This window comes from Somniosus microcephalus, chromosome 8 (genome assembly GCF_052327205.1).
Source record: "Somniosus microcephalus isolate GS21.2 chromosome 8, FLI_Smic_1.0, whole genome shotgun sequence".
Classification (NCBI taxonomy): Eukaryota; Metazoa; Chordata; class Chondrichthyes; order Squaliformes; family Somniosidae; genus Somniosus; species Somniosus microcephalus.
The window spans coordinates 236,418,492-236,442,457 of NC_140994.1; the positions used below are offsets into that span (position 1 = coordinate 236,418,492).

Sequence of the window (23,966 nt, forward strand, 5' to 3'; positions counted from 1 at the left end):
ACAATGCAAAAAGGACGTGCAGAGGTTTAATGGAATGATCAACTACATGGGTAAATTCATATCCAACCTCTCAGAAAAGATGGCGCCACTGAGAAGACTAACTGAAAAGAACATAGAATGGGAATGGAATCATGAGCATGAGAAGTCATGGAGCGATCTAAAGAAACTGCTCACAGAGGAACCAGTTCTGAGGTTTTATGACCCAGCGAGACCCATCAAGATATCATCAGATGCATCACAGAGTGGGCTCGGTGCTGTTCTTCTGCAGAAATATGACTACTGGCAACCTATTGCATATGCATCGTGCTCAATGACAGACGCGGAGACGCGATATGCTCAAATAGAAAAGGAGCTGCTCAGCATCACATACGCCTGTGAAAGATTTCACCAGTTTGTGGCAGGACAAGCAATCAGTGTAGAGACTGACCATAAGCCCTTGATTGCATTGTTCCAAAAGCCACTAAATAGCTGTCTGCTTAGAATACAAAGAATGATGATCAGGCTGCAACGCTATACACTGAATGTTGCGTACACACCGGGTAAGCTGATGTATACAGCAGACACGTTGTCCAGAGCTGTTGACCCAAGTAAGCCCGCAAACACCAAAATGGATGAAAAAGTGAACGCCTATGTGGACATGATCACAAGTGCACTGCCCATAGCAGATGCAAAAATGGAGCTCATAAAGACTGAGACAAACAAAGATGAAACAATGAGACGACTGAGGAAAAGCATCTTGGATGGATGGCCCAACATGAAGCAAGACTGCTCACCTGACATGGCAGAGTACTGGAACTGCAGGGCGGAACGATCAGTGGTCGAAGACATCATCTACAGAGGAAGTAAAATAGTTATCCCAAAGAGTCTGAGAAAAGAGATGCTAAAAAGGATCCATGGGGGACATCTGGGAATCGAAAAGTGTAAGAAAAGAGCACGAGAGGTGATGTACTGGCAACGAATCAACCAAGATGTGACAAATGAGGTGTCAAACTGCACAGTATGCCTGAAATATCGAGCAAGCAATCCTGTAGAACCACTAAAGCCACACCCAGCGCCAGACAGACCTTACCAGAAGGTAGGCGCTGACCTATTCATATGTCAAGGGAAGGACTATCTTGTAGTCACAGACTATTACTCCCTGTATCCAGAGGTTTGTAGACGGTACACCACCACTGCAGATGCTGTGATAACATGTATGAAAGCCATATTCTCCAGACATGGCATGGCAAGCGAGGTCTTCACAGACAACGGACCCCAGTTTTACAATGCAAGTTTCCGACACTTTGCCAAAGAGTGGGACTTTGTCCACACAACGTCAAGTCCTCACTATCCACAGTCCAATGGACCAGTGGAAAAATCAGTCCAGACAGTGAAAAGACTGATGTACAAGGCAAAAGACAGTGGAACTGACTTCTACCAGAGCATGCTTGTATACCGCACAATGCCACTCGAGTGTTGTAAGTCACCAGCCCAACTCCTTATGGGACGTCGGCTAAGGTCAAACCTACCCATCCCGGAGAACCTCCTGAAAGCAAAAGAGGGGGAGAAAGTGAGGAAGTTCAAAGAACAACAGAAAGTAAAGCAAAAGTACTACTATGACAGAGGAACACAAAACCTACCTGAACTCCACACTGGTGACCAAGTAAGGTTCAAAGACAAAACAAACATATGGACTCAGAAGGGAACTGTCCTGAGTGAAGTTCAACCAAGATCATACACCATTCAGACAGATGAGGGTGCTGTTCTGCGAAGAAATCGTCGAGATCTTCTCATGGGACCAGCCACAGCAGGTCAAAAGACTGATACTGTTGAACAACCTGATCACACAGCAGGTCAAAAGACTGATACTGTTGGACAACCTGATCACACAGCTGAGAAACCATCATCTGAGGCAACAACTCAGATTCAAGGACAATCAATCAGAAAATCCTCAAGACACGTGAAGCCTCCTGAGAGACTCATTGAGCAAATTTAAGGACTATTGTTATAGAAGGAAGTAATGTTATCTTATTCTTTCTTCAAGTTCTAGTGTATTTACATATTTCATGTGAACACACAAAGCAAGGTTAAAAAACCTTGATAATGACAATGATAATGTAAGTTCATTAAGTGTTACAGTTAAAATGCAGATTAATACAAAGAAAACATGTTGCTCGTTAAAAGTAAAGTACTTTTGTTTTAAGAAAGGGAGATGTAATGATATCAGCAAATAGTGATGGTATTTGCCTGTTTGATTATGATGCCTTACCAGCATGTTTGCCTGATTGATTACTTATGCCTGACCAGCAGAGGGCATGTGAGAGACAAGCAGTTTAGTTTTACTTTTGTTTTAGATGGATCTCAAACATGATGTCTCCTGTAATGCTGTTTAACTGAGTTGAACATACTTTAGATAAAAAGACATCTCTTTCATGAATGTGCCGTCATTGAACCCACATACAAGTCGATACACCTAGTATTTCATTAAGCCTGGATTGTCACTCTTTGTGCCTAGTGTTTCATTAAGCCTGGATTGTCACTCCTTGTGCCTAGTGTTTCATTAAGCCTGGATTGTCACTCCTTGTGCCTAGTATTTCATTAAGCCTGGATAGTCACTCCTTGTGCCTAGTATTTCATTAAGCCTGGATTGTCACTCTTTGTGCCGAGTATTTCATTAAAACTGGATTGTCATTCTTTGTGCCTAGTATTTCATTAAGCCGGGTTTGTCACCCCTTGTGCGTAGTGTTTCATTAAGCCTGGATTGTCACTCCTTGTGCCTAGTTTTTCATTAAGCCTGGATTGTCACTCCTTGTGCCTAGTTTTTCATTAAGCCTGGATTGTCACTCTTTGTGCCTAGTATTTCATTAAGCCTGGATTGTCACTCCTTGTGCCTAGTTTTTCATTAAGCCTGGATTGTCACTCTTTGTGCCTAGTATTTCATTAAGCCTGGATTATCACTCCTTGTGCCTAGTATTTCATTAAGCCTGGATTGTCACTCTTTGTGCCTAGTATTTCATTAAGCCTGGATTGTCAATCTTTGTGCCTAGTGTTTCATTAAGACTGGATTGTCACTCCTTGTGCCGAGTATTTCATTAAGCCTGGATTGTCACTCCTTGTGCCTAGTATTTCATTAAGCCGGGATTGTCATTCTTTGTGCCTAGTATTTCATTAAGCCTGGATTGTCATTCTTTGTGCCTAGTATTTCATTAAGCCTGGATTGTCATTCTTTGTGCCTAGTATTTCATTAAGCCGGGATTGTCACCCCTTGTGCCTAGTGTTTCATTAAGCCTGGATTGTCACTCCTTGTGCCTAGTTTTTCATTAAGCCTGGATTGTCACTCCTTGTGCCTAGTTTTTCATTAAGCCTGGATTGTCACTCTTTGTGCCGAGTATTTCATTAAGCCTGGATTGTCACTCCTTGTGCCGAGTTTTTCATTAAGCCTGGATTGTCACACTTTGTGCCTAGTATTTCATTAAGCCTGGATTGTCACTCCTTGTGCCTCGTATTTCATTAAGCCTGGATTGTCACTCTTTGTGCCTAGTATTAAATTAAGCCTGGATTGTCACTCCTTGTGCCTAGTATTTCATTAAGCCTGGATTGTCACTCTTTGTGCCTAGTTTTTCATTAAGCCTGGATTGTCACTCTTTGTGCCTAGTATTTCATTAAGCCTGGATTGTCACTCCTTGTGCCTAGTATGTCATTAAGCCTGGATTGTCACTCCTTGTGCCTAGTGTTTCATTAAGCCTGGATTGTCAATCTTTGTGCCTAGTATTTCATTAAGCCTGGATTGTCACTCCTTGTGCCTAGTATTTCATTAAGCCTGGATTGTCACTCTTTGTGCCTAGTTTTTCATTAAGCCTGGATTGTCACTCCTTCTGCCTAGTATTTCATTAAGCCAGGATTGTCACTCCTTCTGCCTAGTATGTCATTAAGCCTGGATTTTCACTCCTTGTGTCTAGTGTTTCATTAAGCCTGGATTGTCACTCCTTGTGCCTAGTATTTCATTAAGCCTGGATTGTCACGCCTTGTGCCTAGTGTTTCATGAAGCCTGGATTGTCACTCCTTGTGCCTAGCATTTCATTAAGCCTGGATTGTCACTCTTTGTGCCGACTGTTTCATTAAGCCTGGATTGTCACTCCTTGTGCCTAGTATTTCATTAAGCCTGGATTGTCACTCCTTGTGCCTAGTATTTCATTAAGCCTGGATTGTCACTCCTTGTGCCTAGTATTTCATTAAGCCTGGATTGTCACTCTTTGTGCCTAGTATTTCATTAAGCCGGGTTTGTCACTCTTTCTGCCTAGTATTTCATTAAGCCTGGATTGTCATTCTTTGTGCCTGGTATTTCATTAAGCCTGGATTGTCACTCTTTGTGCCTAGTATTTCATTAAGCCTGGATTGTCACTCCTTGTGCCTAGTGTTTCATTAAGCCTGGATTGTCACACTTTGTGCCTAGTATTTCATTAAGCCATGATTGTCAATCTTTGTGCCTAGTGTTTCATTAAGCCTGGATTGTCACTCCTTGTGCCTAGTATTTCATTAAGCCTGGATTGTCACTCTTTGTGCCTAGTGTTTCATTAATCCTGGATTGTCACTCCTTGTGCCTAGTGTTTCATTAAGCCTGGATTGTCATTCCTTGTGCCTAGTATTCCATTAAGCCTGGATTGTCACACTTTGTGCCGAGTGTTTCATTAAGCCTGGATTGTCACCCTTTGTGCCTAGTATTTCATTAAGCCTGGATTGTCACTCTTTGTGCATAGTATTTCGTTAAGCCTGGATTGTCACTCTTTGTGCCGAGTATTTCATTAAGCCTGGATTGTCACTCTTTGTGCCTAGTGTTTCATTAAGCCTGGATTGTCACTCTTTGTGCCTAGTATTTCATTAAGCCATGATTGTCACTCTTTGTGCCTAGTATTTCATTAAGCCTGGATTGTCACTCTTTGTGCCTAGTATTTCATTAAGCCTGGATTGTCATTCTTTGTGCCTAGTATTTCATTAAGCCGGGTTTGTCACCCCTTGTGCGTAGTGTTTCATTAAGCCTGGATTGTCACTCCTTGTGCCTAGTTTTTCATTAAGCCTGGATTGTCACTCCTTGTGCCTAGTTTTTCATTAAGCCTGGATTGTCACTCTTTATGCCTAGTATTTCATTAAGCCTGGATTGTCACTCCTTGTGCCTAGTTTTTCATTAAGCCTGGATTGTCACTCTTTGTGCCTAGTATTTCATTAAGCCTGGATTGTCACTCCTTGTGCCTAGTTTTTCATTAAGCCTGGATTGTCACTCTTTGTGCCTAGTATTTCATTAAGCCTGGATTGTCACTCCTTGTGCCTAGTATTTCATTAAGCCTGGATTGTCACTCTTTGTGCCTAGTATTTCATTAAGCCTGGATTGTCAATCTTTGTGCCTAGTGTTTCATTAAGACTGGATTGTCACTCCTTGTGCCTAGTATTTCATTAAGCCTGGATTGTCACTCCTTGTGCCTAGTATTTCATTAAGCCGGGATTGTCATTCTTTGTGCCTAGTATTTCATTAAGCCTGGATTGTCATTCTTTGTGCCTTGTATTTCATTAAGCCTGGATTGTCATTCTTTGTGCCTAGTATTTCATTAAGCCGGGATTGTCACCCCTTGTGCCTCGTGTTTCATTAAGCCTGGATTGTCACGCCTTGTGCCTAGTTTTTCATTAAGCCTGGATTGTCACTCCTTGTGCCTAGTTTTTCATTATGCCTGGATTGTCACTCTTTGTGCCTAGTATTTCATTAAGCCTGGATTGTCACTCCTTGTGCCTAGTTTTTCATTAAGCCTGGATTGTCACACTTTGTGCCTAGTATTTCATTAAGCCTGGATTGTCACTCCTTGTGCCTAGTATTTCATTAAGCCTGGATTGTCACTCTTTGTGCCTAGTATTTCATTAAGCCTGGATTGTCAATCTTTGTGCCTAGTATTTCATTAAGCCTGGATTGTCAATCTTTGTGCCTAGTATTTCATTAAGCCTGGATTGTCACTCCTTGTGCCTAGTATTTCATTAAGCCTGGATTGTCACTCTTTGTGCCTAGTTTTTCATTAAGCCTGGATTGTCACTCTTTGTGCCTAGTATTTCATTAAGCCTGGATTGTCACTCCTTGTGCCTAGTATTTCATTGAGCCTGGATTGTCACTCTTTGTGCCTAGTATTTCATTAAGCCTGGATTGTCAATCTTTGTGCCTAGTATTTCATTAAGCCTGGATTGTCACTCCTTGTGCCTAGTATTTCATTAAGCCTGGATTGTCACTCCTTGTGCCTAATATTTCATTAAGCCTGGATTGCCACTCCCTGGGCTAAAAATTCAGTTTGGGGCGACAAGCTCGCCTGGGCGCCGGAATTACTGCTGCGTGCGGAGCCACTTGCGCCATCGGGATATTCAGTTTCTGCGCCCCAAATGGAAGCGGGCCGCTAAACGAGGCTTCCCGCGCCCCGCTTGGGGCGCTGAAACTGAATATCGGCGCGCAAACTGTCGCAGCGCCACCCGCTGTGGCACGGCATGCAGCGGTACTGCAGGCCTTCCTCCCACTGTTAAGGGGGAGGTGCCTGCAACAGCGCGATCCCCGCTCGCGAGTGCCGGCAAATGAGCCCGGCACCAAGGAGAAGTGCCGGGCTCTTGGGAAACAGCCGGCAATGCCGTGGGGCGGGGGTGTAGGAGGCCGGGGACGGAGGTGCGGGCATGCGGCTGCCGAAAAAGCGGCCGGCCGCACCTCCACCTTAACTAGCGCCACTACCGCCACAGGTTGGCCCTGTGTACCGGTCGCTATTTGCGGCCAGCGCGGAAGAGGCGGGCGCGACCTTATATGGCGTTCGGGGCGGTAGCGGGGCACTGCGCACACCGATGACGTCATCGGTGGCGGCGCAGCGCTACAGGCTAACGCCGCCATTAGCGCCCCGCTAAATATCGCGGTGGTTGTGGCCAGTGGCGCTAAAGCCTCTGAGTGGCCTCTTTGGGTGCAAACTGGTGGCGCAAGCAACTGAATTTCTACGCCCTTGTGCCTACTGTTTCATTAAGCCGGGATTGTCACTCTTTCTGCCTAGTATTTCATTAAGCCTGGATTGTCACTCCTTGTGCCTAGTATTTCATTAAGCCTGGATTGTCAATCTTTGTGCATAGTATTTCATTAAGCCTGGATTGTCACTCTTTGTGCCTATTGTTTCATTAAGCCTGGATTGTCACTCCTTGTGCCTATTGTTTCATTAAGCCTGGATTGTCACTCCTTGTGCCTAGTGTTTCATTAATCCTGGATTGTCACGCCTTGTGCCTAGTATTTCGTTAAGCCTGGATTGTCACTCCTTGTGCCTAGTGTTCCATTAAGCCTGGATTGTCACTCCTTGTGCCGAGTATTTCATTAAGCCTGGATTGTCACTCCTTCTGCCTAGTATTTCATTAAGCCTGGATTGTCACTCCTTCTGCCTAGTATTTCATTAAGCCTGGATTGTCACTCCTTGTGCCTAATATTTCATTAAGCTTGGATTGTCACTCCTTCTGCCTAGTATTTCATTAAGCCTGGATTGTCACCCCTTGTGCCTAGTGTTTCATTAAGCCTGGATTGTCATTCTTTGTGCCTAGTATTTCATGAAGCCTGGATTGTCACTCCTTGTGCCTAGTATTTCATTAAGCCTGGATTGTCAATCTTTGTGCCTATTGTTTCATTAAGCCTGGATTGTCACTCCTTGTGCCTAGTGTTTCATTAATCCTGGATTGACACTCCTTGTGCCTAGTATTTCGTTAAGCCTGGATTGTCACTCCTTGTGCCTAGTGTTCCATTAAGCCGGGATTGTCACTCTTTGTGCCTAGTATTTCATGAAGCCTGGATTGTCACTCCTTGTGCCTAGTATTTCATTAAGCCTGGATTGTCAATCTTTGTGCCTATTGTTTCATTAAGCCTGGATTGTCACTCCTTGTGCCTAGTGTTTCATTAATCCTGGATTGACACTCCTTGTGCCTAGTATTTCGTTAAGCCTGGATTGTCACTCCTTGTGCCTAGTGTTCCATTAAGCCGGGATTGTCACTCTTTGTGCCTAGTATTTCATTAAGCCTGGATTGTCACGCCTTGTGCCTAGTATTTCGTTAAGCCTGGATTGTCACTCCTTGTGCCTAGTGTTCCATTAAGCCTGGATTGTCACTCCTTGTGCCGAGTATTTCATTAAGCCTGGATTGTCACTCCTTGTGCCTAGTATTTCATTAAGCCTGGATTGTCACTCTTTGTGCCTAGTTTTTCATTAAGCCTGGATTGTCACTCTTTGTGCCTAGTATTTCATTAAGCCTGGATTGTCACTCCTTGTGCCTAGTATTTCATTGAGCCTGGATTGTCACTCTTTGTGCCTAGTATTTCATTAAGCCTGGATTGTCAATCTTTGTGCCTAGTATTTCATTAAGCCTGGATTGTCACTCCTTGTGCCTAGTATTTCATTAAGCCTGGATTGTCACTCCTTGTGCCTAATATTTCATTAAGCCTGGATTGCCACTCCCTGGGCTAAAAATTCAGTTTGGGGCGACAAGCTCGCCTGGGCGCCGGAATTACTGCTGCGTGCGGAGCCACTTGCGCCATCGGGATATTCAGTTTCTGCGCCCCAAATGGAAGCGGGCCGCTAAACGAGGCTTCCCGCGCCCCGCTTGGGGCGCTGAAACTGAATATCGGCGCGCAAACTGTCGCAGCGCCACCCGCTGTGGCACGGCATGCAGCGGTACTGCAGGCCTTCCTCCCACTGTTAAGGGGGAGGTGCCTGCAACAGCGCGATCCCCGCTCGCGAGTGCCGGCAAATGAGCCCGGCACCAAGGAGAAGTGCCGGGCTCTTGGGAAACAGCCGGCAATGCCGTGGGGCGGGGGTGTAGGAGGCCGGGGACGGAGGTGCGGGCATGCGGCTGCCGAAAAAGCGGCCGGCCGCACCTCCACCTTAACTAGCGCCACTACCGCCACAGGTTGGCCCTGTGTACCGGTCGCTATTTGCGGCCAGCGCGGAAGAGGCGGGCGCGACCTTATATGGCGTTCGGGGCGGTAGCGGGGCACTGCGCACACCGATGACGTCATCGGTGGCGGCGCAGCGCTACAGGCTAACGCCGCCATTAGCGCCCCGCTAAATATCGCGGTGGTTGTGGCCAGTGGCGCTAAAGCCTCTGAGTGGCCTCTTTGGGTGCAAACTGGTGGCGCAAGCAACTGAATTTCTACGCCCTTGTGCCTACTGTTTCATTAAGCCGGGATTGTCACTCTTTCTGCCTAGTATTTCATTAAGCCTGGATTGTCACTCCTTGTGCCTAGTATTTCATTAAGCCTGGATTGTCAATCTTTGTGCATAGTATTTCATTAAGCCTGGATTGTCACTCTTTGTGCCTATTGTTTCATTAAGCCTGGATTGTCACTCCTTGTGCCTATTGTTTCATTAAGCCTGGATTGTCACTCCTTGTGCCTAGTGTTTCATTAATCCTGGATTGTCACGCCTTGTGCCTAGTATTTCGTTAAGCCTGGATTGTCACTCCTTGTGCCTAGTGTTCCATTAAGCCTGGATTGTCACTCCTTGTGCCGAGTATTTCATTAAGCCTGGATTGTCACTCCTTCTGCCTAGTATTTCATTAAGCCTGGATTGTCACTCCTTCTGCCTAGTATTTCATTAAGCCTGGATTGTCACTCCTTGTGCCTAATATTTCATTAAGCTTGGATTGTCACTCCTTCTGCCTAGTATTTCATTAAGCCTGGATTGTCACCCCTTGTGCCTAGTGTTTCATTAAGCCTGGATTGTCATTCTTTGTGCCTAGTATTTCATGAAGCCTGGATTGTCACTCCTTGTGCCTAGTATTTCATTAAGCCTGGATTGTCAATCTTTGTGCCTATTGTTTCATTAAGCCTGGATTGTCACTCCTTGTGCCTAGTGTTTCATTAATCCTGGATTGACACTCCTTGTGCCTAGTATTTCGTTAAGCCTGGATTGTCACTCCTTGTGCCTAGTGTTCCATTAAGCCGGGATTGTCACTCTTTGTGCCTAGTATTTCATTAAGCCTGGATTGTCACTCCTTGTGCCTAGTATTTCATTAAGCCGGGATTGTCACTCCTTGTGCCTAGTGTCTCATTAAGCCTGGATTGTCACTCCTTGTGCCTCGTGTTTCATGAAGCCTGGATTGTCACTCTTTGTGCCTAGTATTTCATTAAGCCTGGATTGTCATTCTTTGTGCCTAGTATTTCATTAAAGCTGGATTGTCACTCTTTTTGCCGAGTAATTCATTAAGCGGGGATTGTCACTCCTTGTGCCTAGTGTTTCATTAAGCCTGGATTGTCACACTTTGTGCCTAGTATTTCATTAAGCCTGGAATGTCACTCTTTGTGCCTAGTGTTTCATTAAGCCTGGATTGTCACTCTTTGTGCTTAGTATTTTATTAAGCCTGGCTTGTCACCCCTTGTGCCTAGTATTTCATTAAGCCTGGATTGTCACTCCTTCTGCCTAGTATTTCATTAAGCCTGGATTGTCACTCCTTCTGCCTAGTATTTCATTAAGCCTGGATTGTCACTCTTTGCGCCTAGTATTTCATTAAGGCTGGATTGTCACTCCTTGTGCCTAGTGTTTCATTTTGCCTGGATTGTCACTCCTTCTGCCTAGTATTTCATTAAGCCTGGATTGTCACTCTTTGCGCCTAGTATTTCATTAAGCCGGGATTGTCACTCCTTGTGCCAAGTATTTCATTTTGCCTGGATTGTCACTCCTTGTGCCTAGTGTTTCATTTTGCCTGGATTGTCACTCCTTCTGCCTAGTATTTCATTAAGCCTGGATTGTCACTCTTTGCGCCTAGTATTTCATTAAGCCTGGATTGTCACTCTTTGTGCGTAGTATTTCATTAAGCCTGGATTGTCACTCTTTGTGCCTAGTATTTCATTAAGCCTGGATTGTCACTCCTTGTGCCTCATATTTCATTAAGCCTGGATTGTCACTCCTTGTGCCTAGTATTTCATTAAGCCTGGATTGTCACTCCTTGTGCCTAATATTTCATTAAGCCTGGATTGCCACTCCCTGGGCTAAAAATTCAGTTTGGGGCGCCAAGCTCGCCTGGGCGCCGGAATTACCGCTGCGCGCAGAGCCACTTGCGCCATCGGGATATTCAGTTTCTGCGCCCCAAATGGAAGCGGGCCGCCAAACGAGGCTTCCCGCGCCCCGCTTGGGGCGCTGAAGCTGAATATCGGCGCGCAAACTGCCGCAGCGCCACCCGCTGTGGCACGGCATGCTGCGGTACTGCAGGCCTTCCTCCCACTGTTAAGGGGGAGGTGCCTGCAACAGCACTATCCCCGCTCGCGAGTGCCGGCAAATGAGCCCGGCACCAAGGAGAAGTGCCGGGCTCTTGGGAAACAGCTGGCAATGCCGCGGGGGGGGGGTGTAGGAGGCCGTGGACGGAGGTGCGGGCATGCGGCCGCCGAAAAAGCGGCCGGCCGCACCTCCACCTTAACTAGCGCCACTACCAGCACAGGTTGGCCCCTGTGTACCGGTCGCTATTTGCGGCCGGCGCGGAAGAGGCGGGCGCGACCTAATATGGCGTTCGGGGCGGAAGCGGGGCGCTGCGCACACCGATGACGCCATCGGTGGCGGCGCAGCGCTACAGGCTAACGCCACCATTAGCGCCCCGCTAAATATCGCGGTGGTTTTGGCCAGTTGTGCTAAAGCCTCTGAGTGGCCTCTTTGGGTGCAAACTGGTGGCGCAAGCAACTGAATTTCTAGGCCCTTGTGCCTACTGTTTCATTAAGCCTGGATTGTAACTCTTTGTGCCTAGTATTTCATTAAGCCTGGATTGTCACTCCTTGTGCCTAGTATTTCATTAAGCCTAGATTGTCACTCTTTGTGCCTAGTATTTCATTAAGCCTGGATTGTCACTCCTTGTGCCTAATATTTCATTAAGCCTGGATTGTCACTCCTTGTGCCTAGTATTTCATTAAGCCGGGATTGTCACTCCTTGTTCCTAGTATTTCATTAAGCCTGGATTGTCACTCTTTCTGCCTAGTATTTCATTAAGCCTGGATTGTCACTCTTTGTGCCTAGTATTTCATTAAGCCTGGATTGTCACTCTTTGTGCCTAGTATTTCATTAAGCCTGGATTGTCACTCTTTGTGCCTAGTGTTTCATTAAGCCGGGATTGTCACTCTTTGTGCCTAGTGTTTCATTAAGCTGGGATTGTCACTCTTTGTGCCTAGTATTTCATGAAGCCTGGATTGTCACTCCTTGTGCCTAGTATTTCATTAAGCCTGGATTGTCACTCTTTGTGCCTAGCATTTCATTAAGCCTGGATTGTCACTCTTTGTGCCTAGTATTTCATTAAGCCTGGATTGTCACTCCTTGTGCCTAGTATTTCATTAAGCCTGGATTGTCACTCTTTGTGCCTAGTATTTCATTAAGCCGGGATTGTCACTCTTTGTGCCTAGTATTTCATTAAGCCTGGATTGTCACTCTTTGTGCCTAGTATTTCATTAAGCCTGGATTGTCACTCTTTGTGCCTAGTATTTCATTAAGCCTGGATTGTCACACTTTGTGCCTAGTGTTTCATTAAGGCTGGATTGTCACTCCTTGTGCCTAGTATTTCATTAAGCCTGGATTGTCACTCCTTGTGCCTAGTATTTCATTAAGCCTGGATTGTCACTCCTTGTGCCTAGTATTTCATTAAGCCTGGATTGTCACTCTTTGTGCCTAGTATTTCATTAAGCCGGGATTGTCACTCTTTGTGCCTAGTATTTCATTAAGCCTGGATTGTCACACTTTGTGCCTAGTATTTCATTAAGCCTGGATTGTCACTCCTTGTGCCTAGTATTTCATTAAGCCTGGATTGTCACTCCTTGTGCCTAGTATTTCATTAAGCCGGGATTGTCACTCTTTGTGCCTAGTATTTCATTAAGCCGGGATTGTCACTCTTTGTGCCCAGTATTTCATTAAGCCTGGATTGTCACTCCTTGTGCCTAGTATTTCATTAAGCCTGGATTGTCACTCTTTGTGCCTAGTATTTCATTAAGCCGGGATTGTCACTCTTTGTGCCTAGTATTTCATTAAGCCTGGATTGTCACTCTTTGTGCCTAGTATTTCATTAAGCCTGGATTGTCACACTTTGTGCCTAGTATTTCATTAAGCCTGGATTGTCACTCCTTGTGCCCAGTATTGCATTAAGCCGGGTTTGTCACTCCTTGTGCTTAGTGTTTCATTAAGCCTGGATTGTCACTCTTTGTGCCTAGTATTTCATTAAGCCGGGTTTGTCACTCCTTGTGCCTAGTGTTTCATTAAGCCTGGATTGTCACTCTTTGTGCCTAGTGTTTCATTAAGCCTGGATTGTCACTCCTTGTGCCTAGTGTTTCATTAAGCCTGGATTGTCACTCCTTGTGCCTAGTGTTTCATTAAGCCTGGATTGTCACTCTTTGTGCCTAGTGTTTCATTAAGCCTGGATTGTCACTCCTTGTGCCGAGTGTTTCATTAAGCCTGGATTGTCACTCTTTGTGCCTCGTGTTTCATTAAGCCTGGATTGTCACTCTTTGTGCCTAGTGTTTCATTAAGCCTGGATTGTCACACTTTGTGCCTAGTATTTCATTAAGCCTGGATTGTCACTCCTTGTGCCTAGTATTTCATTAAGCCTGGATTGTCACTCCTTGTGCCTAGTATTTCATTAAGCCTGGATTGTCACTCCTTCTCCTAGTATTTCATTAAGCCTGGATTGTCACTCCTTGTGCCTAGTATTTCATTAAGCCGGGATTGTCACTCTTTGTGCCTAGTGTTTCATTAAGCCTGGATTGTCACTCCTTCTGCCTAGTATTTCATTAAGCCGGGATTGTCACTCTTTGTGCCTAGTGTTTCATTAAGCCTGGATTGTCACTCCTTGTGCCTAGTGTTTCATTAAGCCTGGATTGTCACTCCTTGTGCCTCGTGTTTCATTAAGCCTGGATTGTCACTCTTTGTGCCTAGTGTTTCATTAAGCCTGGATTGTCACTCCTTCTGCCTAGTATTTCATTAAGCCTGGATTGTCACTCTTTGTGCCTAGTGTTTCATTAAGCCTGGATTGTCACTGCTTGTGCCTAGTGTTTCATTAAGCCTGGATTGTCACTCCTTGTGCCTAGTATTTCATTAAGCCTGGATTGTCACACTTTGTGCCTAGTGTTTCATTAAGCCTGGATTGTCACTCTTTGTGCCTAGTATTTCATTAAGCCTGGATTGTCACACCTTGTGCCTAGTATTTCATTAAGCCTGGATTGTCACTCCTTGTGCCTCGTATTTCATTAAGCCTGGATTGTCACACCTTGTGCCTAGTATTTCATTAAGCCTGGATTGTCACTCCTTGTGCCTAGTATTTCATTGAGCCGGGATTGTCACTCTTTGTGCCTAGTGTTTCATTAAGCCTGGATTGTCACTCCTTGTGCCCAGTATTTCATTAAGCCTGGATTGTCACACTTTGTGCCTAGTATCTCATTAAGCCTGGATTGTCACTCTTTGTGCCTAGTATTTCATTAAGCCTGGATTGTCACACCTTGTGCCTAGTATTTCATTAAGCCTGGATTGTCACTCCTTGTGCCTAGTATTTCATTGAGCCGGGATTGTCACTCTTTGTGCCTAGTGTTTCATTAAGCCTGGATTGTCACTCCTTGTGCCCAGTATTTCATTAAGCCTGGATTGTCACACTTTGTGCCTAGTATCTCATTAAGCCTGGATTGTCACTCTTTGTGCCTAGTATTTCATTAAGCCGGGATTGTCACTCCTTGTGCCTAGTGTTTCATTAAGCCTGGATTGTCACTTGTGCCTAGTGTTTCATTAAGCCTGGATTGTCACTCTTTGTGCCTAGTATTTCTTTCAGCCTGGATTGTCACTCTTTGTGCCTAGTATTTCATTAAGCCGGGATTGTCACTCCTTGTGCCTAGTATTTCTGCTACTTGTGCCCAGTATTTTCACTCTTTGTGCCCAGTATGACTTTGTATCTAACATTGTTACTTCTGTTGCCCAGCATTTCTTTGCGCCTGGATTCCCATTGCTTGTGTCTGGGATTCCCATTATTTGTGCCCACTATTCCCTCTGCTTATGCCTGCTGTTTCATTGGCCCTGGTATTCCTGCTACCTCTGCCAGCTATTCCCTCTGCTTGTTTCCAGTATTTGATTCTGCCTGGGATTGCCTTTGTCCTTGCCCTGCATTTGCTGTGCTTCTGCCTGGTATTTTACTACGCCCAGTATTCCCACTCCTTTTGCCTCATTTGCCCTCTCGATGTGCCTGATTTGTCCTTCTGGTGCCTGGTACTCGTGCTGCTTGTTCCCAGTGTTTCTGTGATAGTATATCCAGGTCTGACATGCATAGCAGTCATATAGGGCATGCATTACAGAGGGGATTATTTCTGATTTCAATCAAAGGTGAAGCTATGAATCAAAATTAGAGCCTGAATGAATGTCTTCTGGAAATGAATTGCCTGCATTGCGGCTATTTATAAATGCACATCATAAAGGTGACAGCTGGCATAAATCAGACATCGACACAAGGACAGCTCATTGTTCATCTACCAATATATATATATATGAATGAATGGTTGGAAGAGCAGACAAGGACATGGGAGCAAAGAAGAGGATTAAAGAGAAAAATTATACACCATTTAAGTATGGAATCAGAGGATGGCCCAATGCTAAAACATTAGTCTATGCCTTGAAGTGATAGGACACAGGTTTATGACTTTGATTCCCAATTAAATAGAGGTTAAGCACATCCCCACAAGGACAAAGGATCAGAGTAATGTGGAATCTGGCAGGCTTTGTACGGAGTGAAGATTGGGGATCAGAGTGAAGTGACTGGCAGAGTTTGAGTGGGGAAAAGGACTAAGGGTCAGAGAAAAGCAAGCGGTCAATGGTCACAACTACCAGAGCCTGCCAGAATCTCTGATAGGAAAAAAAACTTTGCAACATTTCAACTGTCACACAGTTTAAAGGGAAAACGTTCTACTGAATATTGTCATCCCTCAGCATCACTCTTAAAGGAATGATTGAGCACCTCTGCATCCATGTAAAACCAGTGATAATATAGCAAGGCAGCGATAAAGACAGAGATTATGAAAGAATTGCCATAAATTCTCCTGGCAGAAGGAAGGTGGAAGATTAAAAAGGAGCTGGTATGAGTTCTAGTTGGATAAAGGATGATGGCTTTGAACAAGTTGACATGAGTTATTACTGGCTGAGGGCTGATCGTCATCTAGGAGCTGCTAGGAGACCTCCTAGTCAGATGATGACACATTGATGGTGAGGGGGCTACAAAAAGAAACAGTAACGTTTTTTTTGGAATTAAAAAAGGGGCAAACCCGCTGGAAATGATCAGGAGGGAGCTAGACTCGTGGCAATTCATGGGAGTCATCTTAAATTGCTTTCATATACCTGCTAGTGGTTACAGCTCAGTGAAACAGATGTTTTCAGCATTGTGCTGTTAATCTCTGTCTGCACATTGAGTGGTTATCTTAATTACACTTTTTAAAGCAATCATTTGAGTTCACCAGTCTGGAACCAGACTGGATTGGAGTCGGTTTTTGTAAAGCTTTCCGGTCAGTCTCACAACCTGAAGAAACAGGGAATACAACAGTTTCTCTGGATCAGAAAGACGTTGAATCAATATCAATAATGCAGCTATTTCGCATTGCAGTAAGCTGGTTATTGCACTTGAATTTGCTACTTTCTCCGATATGAAGTGTCACTCAACTGACTGCTGGTCTGTTGAAACCTCTCATATGGTGAAAGGTCGCATAGCAGACAGGCTTTCGCTCTAAGACTATTCCAGTGTGTGAGCTAAATTCTTCTCGTCTGTTCCAGGAGAATGAGGTGGTAGAAGGCCGTTTCAGCTTCACAGCATACAGGATGGGACCTGCTTGCCTACAAGCTAAGGATGGAGTTGCCATTAAGGGCAATAACAATACATTAAAGTCATCTTCACCTCCGGCCAAATCATCGGACGAGATGAAGAAACTTTTCATCCAACGAGCAAAAAGGATTGACACAGTATCGCGAGTGGGTTTTCCCCTTGTCTTCCTGATTTTTAATATTTTCTACTGGGTGATCTACAAGATCGTGAGGAGTGAAGATGTCCACAAAGACTAGGTCCGGAGAGAGAAAACACTCCCCTGCCAGGAGGAATATCGTCATCTGGCACATGTGCAATGCAGTAAGGCATGAATATAATGGAAATATGGCAATATATAAAAAAAGAGAGTTTCTATATACGGTCAGACTGAAGGGAGGCATCCTTAAAAACTGCAACACAGATGCATTACAGAGGAGAAGATGCAGTCAGAAAATCTTTCATATAATTAAATATATTATATATAAAAAGGTTCATTAGACTCCTCTATGTGATCATTTGATCTGTATAAAATCCGAGAAAAATGGAATGACTATATAATATAATAAACCTCATGTGCTTGATCTAAAATATTCCATTTAAGGTCACACCAATTTTTAAAAATTCTTTGAATACTGCCTTGTTCCCCTGCTGTGCTTTTTAAAAATCATGTCAACATCCTTCAAGCATTCAGTGTCCCATTTAAATCTCCTTACTTTAGCCTTCCTCTCTCAATCTAAGGAAACAGCTGCATTTTAAACTGTGAACATGACTCTCTTTAGTACGGCATCAGAATAGCACTTAATCACATCCACCATATATAACATCAGCCTCATTTCTCCAATTTATCAATAAAGTACTAAAAACAGGAAGGATAATAAGCTGTTTCAAATTTGTGCATTTTAAATTCATAAGTATATTTAATTTAATTAAAAGAAGAACTTGCATTTATGTAGCACTTTTCATGTCCTCCGGATGTCTCAAACCACTGTGCAGCCAATGAATTACTTTTGAAGTGTAGTTACTCTTGTTATGTAGTCAAGTACAGCAACTAATTTGCACACAACAAGGTGGCATAAACACCAATGAGATAAATGACCAGTTAATCTGTTTTTTGGTGGTGTTGGTTGAAAGAAAAATTGAATCTTTTACATCTACCTACACAGGCAGATGTGGCCTAAGTTTAATGTCTCATCCAGAAGGCAGCATCTCACAGAATCACAGAAATCCCACAGTGCAGATAGAGGCCATTTTGGCCCATCGAGCCTGCACCGACACATATCCCACCCGATCCCCGTAACCCCTACACCAACACATATCCCACCCTATCCCCGTAACCCCACGTATTTAATCCCCCTAACACTAAGGGTCAATTTATCATAGCCAATCAACCTAACCCGCACATCTTTGGACTGTGGGAGGAAACCGGAGCACCCGGAGGAAACCCACGCAAACACGGGGAGAATGTGCAAACTCCACACAGACAGTTACCCGAGGCTGGATTCGAACCCGGGTCCCTGGCGCTGTGAGGCAACAGTGCTAACCACTAACCTTTGTGACTCAGAGGTGAGAGTGCCACCGCTGAACCAGGCTAACACTACCTTTAAGTACTGCAGTGGAATAGTACTTAATACTGCACGCTACATAACATCAGCCCCATTTCATTAATTTATCAAGTGTGTACAAACAACAGTGGGGAAGGATAATATTATTGTACCAAAGGGATACTGAACAAGACATTGCAAAATCTAATTGCAATTGATCCTAAAACAGGGATGGGTGTCATTATTGGTCTAATATTAGTATTAGGTGTTTTATTACTGATCCAATATAAAGAGGTGTTATTAGTGATTCATTTCCAGCTAGGTATATCATTGTTGATCTAATATTAGGGATGGCTATTCCTTATTTATCCAACAGTCATTGGTTTATCATAATTGATTTGTTTTCAGGATATCGGAATTGGGCACATCATTATTGATCAATTAGGAAGGATGGATGTATCAATGCTGATTCAGGAGGACTTTGTTATTGATCTGATAATAGCCAGTTTAGAGCAATTTTAACTCTTGGTGATGGGTGGAGGACAGTTTGGATAGTGTCAGGTAAATTAGGCTTTAGGACCTAAAAACAGACATTAAACTTCCAACAAAAAACAAAATGACCGTACAGTAACCAATCACGTGAAGTTGTTCATATTCGGAGCTCCCAAGATTGGAGTTTGGAATAAGAATCTTTAACTGCATTCAGATTCATTTCATTGGAAGAGATGTTCTCATAGAAGAGTAATGGCCAACCATGATGATTAAGATTAAATCATGGGACAACACAAAAATACTTTTACTTTTACAATGGGGTTCTCAAATTTTGGTTGATTTTCAACAGGCTTACACCTCTGACGTGAAAAGATTTATTACAATTTATTGCAGGCCATGTACTTAAGGAATGCATGGGCGGTGTACTATGGATGACATCACCATAAACAGGAGCTCTAAAAGCACAAAGCTCCTTCAAAATGACTCATCGAGCCAAGCATAGCTTTCAATTACACACAAGTGGTTATAATCAAATTGATTGGAAAGTGAATTGGTTTGAGCTGATGCCAATAATTAGCTGTGCCAAAATGTATGGAACTCAAAACAAGGGAACTATTAAAAGGAATAATTAAAAATCGGTGTAACCTTAACTAATCATTTTAAATTTTCTTAGCTGAAACCCATCAGCACGAAGTGAAGTAATTTGCATCAGGCAGATTTGTTTCACTTATATACAGTAATAAATCCTGTACATTACACATATGTAATTTTGCATGAAAATGTGATAAACAGAATATGAGATATTTTTTGGCTTGTATAAATGAAATAGTAATCTGCCCATTGCTAATTCTTTGATTTTGAAGAGAATGTATAATTTAGGCAATCACTGTATATAAAGATATATTTATGAATTCTGAACCAATCCAAATTAAACATTTTCAGAACTATTGTGTTGGCGTCTTTTAGAATGAGTGTTTAACTCCAGCCTCCTGGTGGTTCTTTGTTTTACTTTAGATAGTTGTGTAAACACAGCCACCCAGGCAATCATAAAGATGTTTATTTGAGTTAGTTAAAATCAGTTAATTAGGGAACTGAGTCATTTGGAACATTCTCCCTATACCCTGGGGACTTGAGTTCAAGTCTAGCCTAAGTACTGGGAAGGGAGAGCTTCTCACTGCATTGGTCCAGGCTCATTTAGTTTGAGAATATGTTCAATTATTTTAGCCAAAAATAATGACCTTATTAAGGCCTTTATTGATGAACCCATGCAGTATTCCACTGCTGCAGAGTAAAATCAAAAAGTGTGTATTTAACTCCAGAGCAGACCTGGAGCTAATGAGCTTAATGGACAGGACGATTTTGAAGTATCAGCTTAGCAGTGACAAAAGTGACAGGTACACAGGAAGTTGTTTTTCTTGACTGTGTATAGTGCAGGTGTACTATAGTGGAGCAGAAGGAGAGAAGGACAGGGAAAGCAGAGGGCATAGAAGGCGCATGACTCACAGTGGGCACTGCCCCATGAAGCAGGTTAACAACAGCAGAGCCTCCTGGGCAGGGCAGAGAAGCAGTGTATGACGAACAGAGGCTGGCCATGGAGGCCGTGTCTGAGGTGTGTTGTCCGCAATGCACTACCAGTGGCAGTGAAAATCACCAGTGTCATCAACTGTAATGCCACTGAGTTCATTCAGGCACCTGCGGGGGACACCTCAGGAGGCAGATGCTTTGTGTGCCTTTTGGACAACTGCCATTTTCTTTTCTGTACAATGATGATTCACAGACTGTAAGATATAGAAAATGTGAATTAATCTTATTCAGTTGTGCAGTGGTGATAAATGTGTTCAATGCCTTTTGAAGGTGCATTTGCTTAGTGTGTGTTATGAATTTCTCTGTGGATGTGCATATCCTCAATTATTAAGTGATCTCCTAGTTGAAGGACCAGCATTAGTGAGTGGCTGTACAGCCATCTGGCAAGCTGCAAAGATACAGAAGGCTTTCTACTTGTAACTGTGACTATCCCTGATGGTTCTCCTTGCTAGAGCCAAAATGAAGTTGCTGGTTTCAGACGCAACACATATGGTCACTTTTGCAGGGCATCATGATGGCATAGCACGGCTATTGACATGATTGCCAACCAACTCCATCTGTGCTACTCAATGCATGTCAATACTGGAGAGCATCTTGGAATTTGAACCCCAGTGTCTCCATTATGGTGGTGGGAGCATTAATGAATAATGCTCCTAAAGTATCTTTGGCTGCTTAACTGAGGTTTCCACTGCAAATAGCACTGTTGTTCTTCTTAGGCAGTCCCTCGGAACCGAGGATGACTTGCTTCCACATTAAAAATGAGTTTGCAGGTGACTGGTGAGTCCAATGCGGGACCTACAGTCTCTGTCACAGGTGGGGCAGACAGTGGTTGAACGGGTGGGTGGGGTGCTTGGGTTGACGTGCGCTCCTTGCACTGCCTGCGCTTGGCTTCCGCTTGCTCCCGGCGAAGAGACTCGAGGTGTTCGGCGCCTTCCCGGATGCTTCTCTTCCACTTTGTGCGGTCCTGGGCCAGGGATTCCCAGGTGTCGGTGGGGATGTTACACTTTTTCAAGGAGGCTTTGAGGGTGTCCTTGAAGCGTTTCCTCTGCCCACCTGGAGCTCTCTTGCCGAGCCGGAGCTCCGAGTAGAGCGCTTGTTTTGGGAGCCTCGTATCGGGCATGCGGACAATGTGACCCGTCCATTGGAGCTGATCGAGCGTGGTCAAAGCTTCGATGCTGGGGATTTTGGCCTGAGCAAGAACACTGACGTTGGTGCACCTATCCTGCCAATGGATTTGCAGGATCTTGCGGAGGCAGCATTGGTGGTACCTCCCCAGTGCTTTGAGGTGCCTGCTGTACGTGGTCCATGGTAACTGTGGTGCCTGCTGTTACCAAGTGCACAATGGCAGACTGCAACACAGACAAGCTTGCCTCTCATGACATGACTCATGTAGGAAATGGCAGTACGTGTCTTGGTGCTGGACTCCCCACACTATACAGACCTCCTTCCAATGCAGTACACAAGGAGGCAAGTAACTCCTTAATATTATCTTGGTTTTGTACCAGCTTCCATTGAAAAGTAGGTTCATACAGCTGAGGAGGGTACTCAGCAAGCTGAGCCTGCACCTTGTACCAGCTAGTTTCTCCTCAATCACCACTGCTACCTCGTCCTTAGCATCGCTCAATGACTGACCATGTGCCTCTTCCTCAACACCTCTAACTACTTCTTTCTTAGTGTGTATATCTGTGCTGATGACCGCTTCAAAGGGGGATGGTGACAGTTAGTGCCTCGGTGAATGGTGTTCCCCAGGTTCAGCTAGAAGGTGACTGAGTTCTCCTCATTTTGTGAAGAAAACAGATGGTACATTGTGATGAATAAGAACACTTATCTATTTGGGTACTGCATTGGCATTTTATGCACTATTGTGTGCTTGTGCATTGTGTGAGTATGTTTATGTAACATTTCAAGTAAATCGTAGAATATCTGAGTAATGTGCTACATATCGTGAGTTCAGCTTTGCTCCAATCTCTGCAGAACTCACTTTAAAGTGATTCTGTAGTTGAAGGACTAGAATTAATTGCAGTGAACGCTGATTCACTGAATAGCTTCAAGCGAGAGCTGGACCTGTTTTTAGCGATGGCGGAGATCACCTCTTACAAAAGGTAGGTACTGTATAACCTTAATCAGAGCCAGAGTGGTCTCCTGGACTAGTTTCAAGTGCCTAAGGGGGTCAGAGAGGAATTTTCTAGATTTTCTTTCGCTAATTGGCCTGGGTTTTTATCTTTTTTTCACCTCTCCCAGGAGATTACATGGCATGTCATGAACCAAATATGGTGGGGTGGAAAGTGTATATATTGTGATGCACAAGACATCACAGTTATGTGGGACAGGCTGGATGGACCAGAGGGTCCTTTCCTGTCCGTCATTGTTTGTTTGCTCGAAGGCTTGCTAACTCTGATAGTCCTCTTGACTGCTCCAAGCTCTCCCTCTAAATAGTGAGTATATTTTCTGCCAATAACCTCATTTTGTTGACTTAAATAATACCAAAATATTCCCATAGGAAATCTCTCATGTTTTCCACATTGGAGCTGAAGTTGACACTGAAAATGTGGTGAATTCCAAACTACCATGATGATATGATGCTGGTTTCAATCTTCTCTAGTGGTTTAATAGCTATTCAATTAATAAACTGTAGAGGCAGCAGCACTGTGGAATGTAGAAACTATAGCATAGAAGAGAAGTCCATTTTACCGATGGCATTTCAACACAATTAGTTGATGCACTGTTGGAGTATTGTGCAAGTTACTTCTGTGGGGGTCATGACCATAAAGGCCAGGCATCAGCATGTATGGAAAGATGTTGCTACCAGGGTGAATGGCGTACCCTCAATTTCCCAGGCACACAATGAGATATCTGACAACGTTTGGAATAACCACTTAGGGAAGGTAATAATTATAGACATAGATAAAGGAAGGATAAGAAGACAGATAAGGATCATTAACCTATACACTGTGAGCTGCTCGTAATGTAAGCCATCATGTCATGAACCAAATATGGTGTGACAGCTTGAATTAATGTACAAATGGTCTACAAAGAATGCTGCCCCATGGGAGCAAATCGACTTTGTTGCTATTGTAAAGGCAGATTTGTCATGAAAGCATCCTCTGTCCTATAAATGCAGGTGCCTCCCTGGAAACAGAGAGGGTGGCATCAGGTATGTATGCAATAGGTGCTGCCATTCACGTTCGTGTTTGAAATGGTACGAATGGGTGTGCCACATGTATGATTTGGCGCAGCGGGTCAAGTGGCTAAAATTGTCCTGCATCCCTGACTCAGCCAGGCAATATAAAGCATTGGCATCTCCGTACACATCTTTGCAAAATTTTGTACAACTATAGTTTTCCCTTCTTCTAGGCTGTTATCTTGCAACAGCAGAGCCAGAAATGGCACTGGTGGTAAAGTTCCAGGGAGAAGATAGTATGTTCCTCCTGTTTAGTGGAATTGATTAGGTGTGACACCTTTCTGGGAGTAGGCCCCCTCATGATGGGTTGCTGACAAACCCAAGAAGGTACGTGCTAAGCATAACACACCTGCGGTAAGTATCACAGC

At 44.1% G+C, this 23,966-nt stretch overlaps 1 protein-coding gene across 1 annotated transcript in view; it reads left to right on the forward strand.

The window, feature by feature from the left end:
• The window catches only part of glra1 (glycine receptor, alpha 1), a 127,935-nt gene extending 108,161 nt beyond the window's left edge, over window positions 1–19,774 (forward strand). Inside the window, exon 9 of the mRNA XM_085995803.1 lies at window positions 16,773–19,774. Coding sequence (XP_085851929.1) covers window positions 16,773–17,057 — 285 coding nt within the window. The 3' untranslated portion in view covers window positions 17,058–19,774. The remainder of the gene's footprint in view (window positions 1–16,772) is intronic.
• Window positions 19,775–23,966: the final 4,192 nt, after the last annotated feature.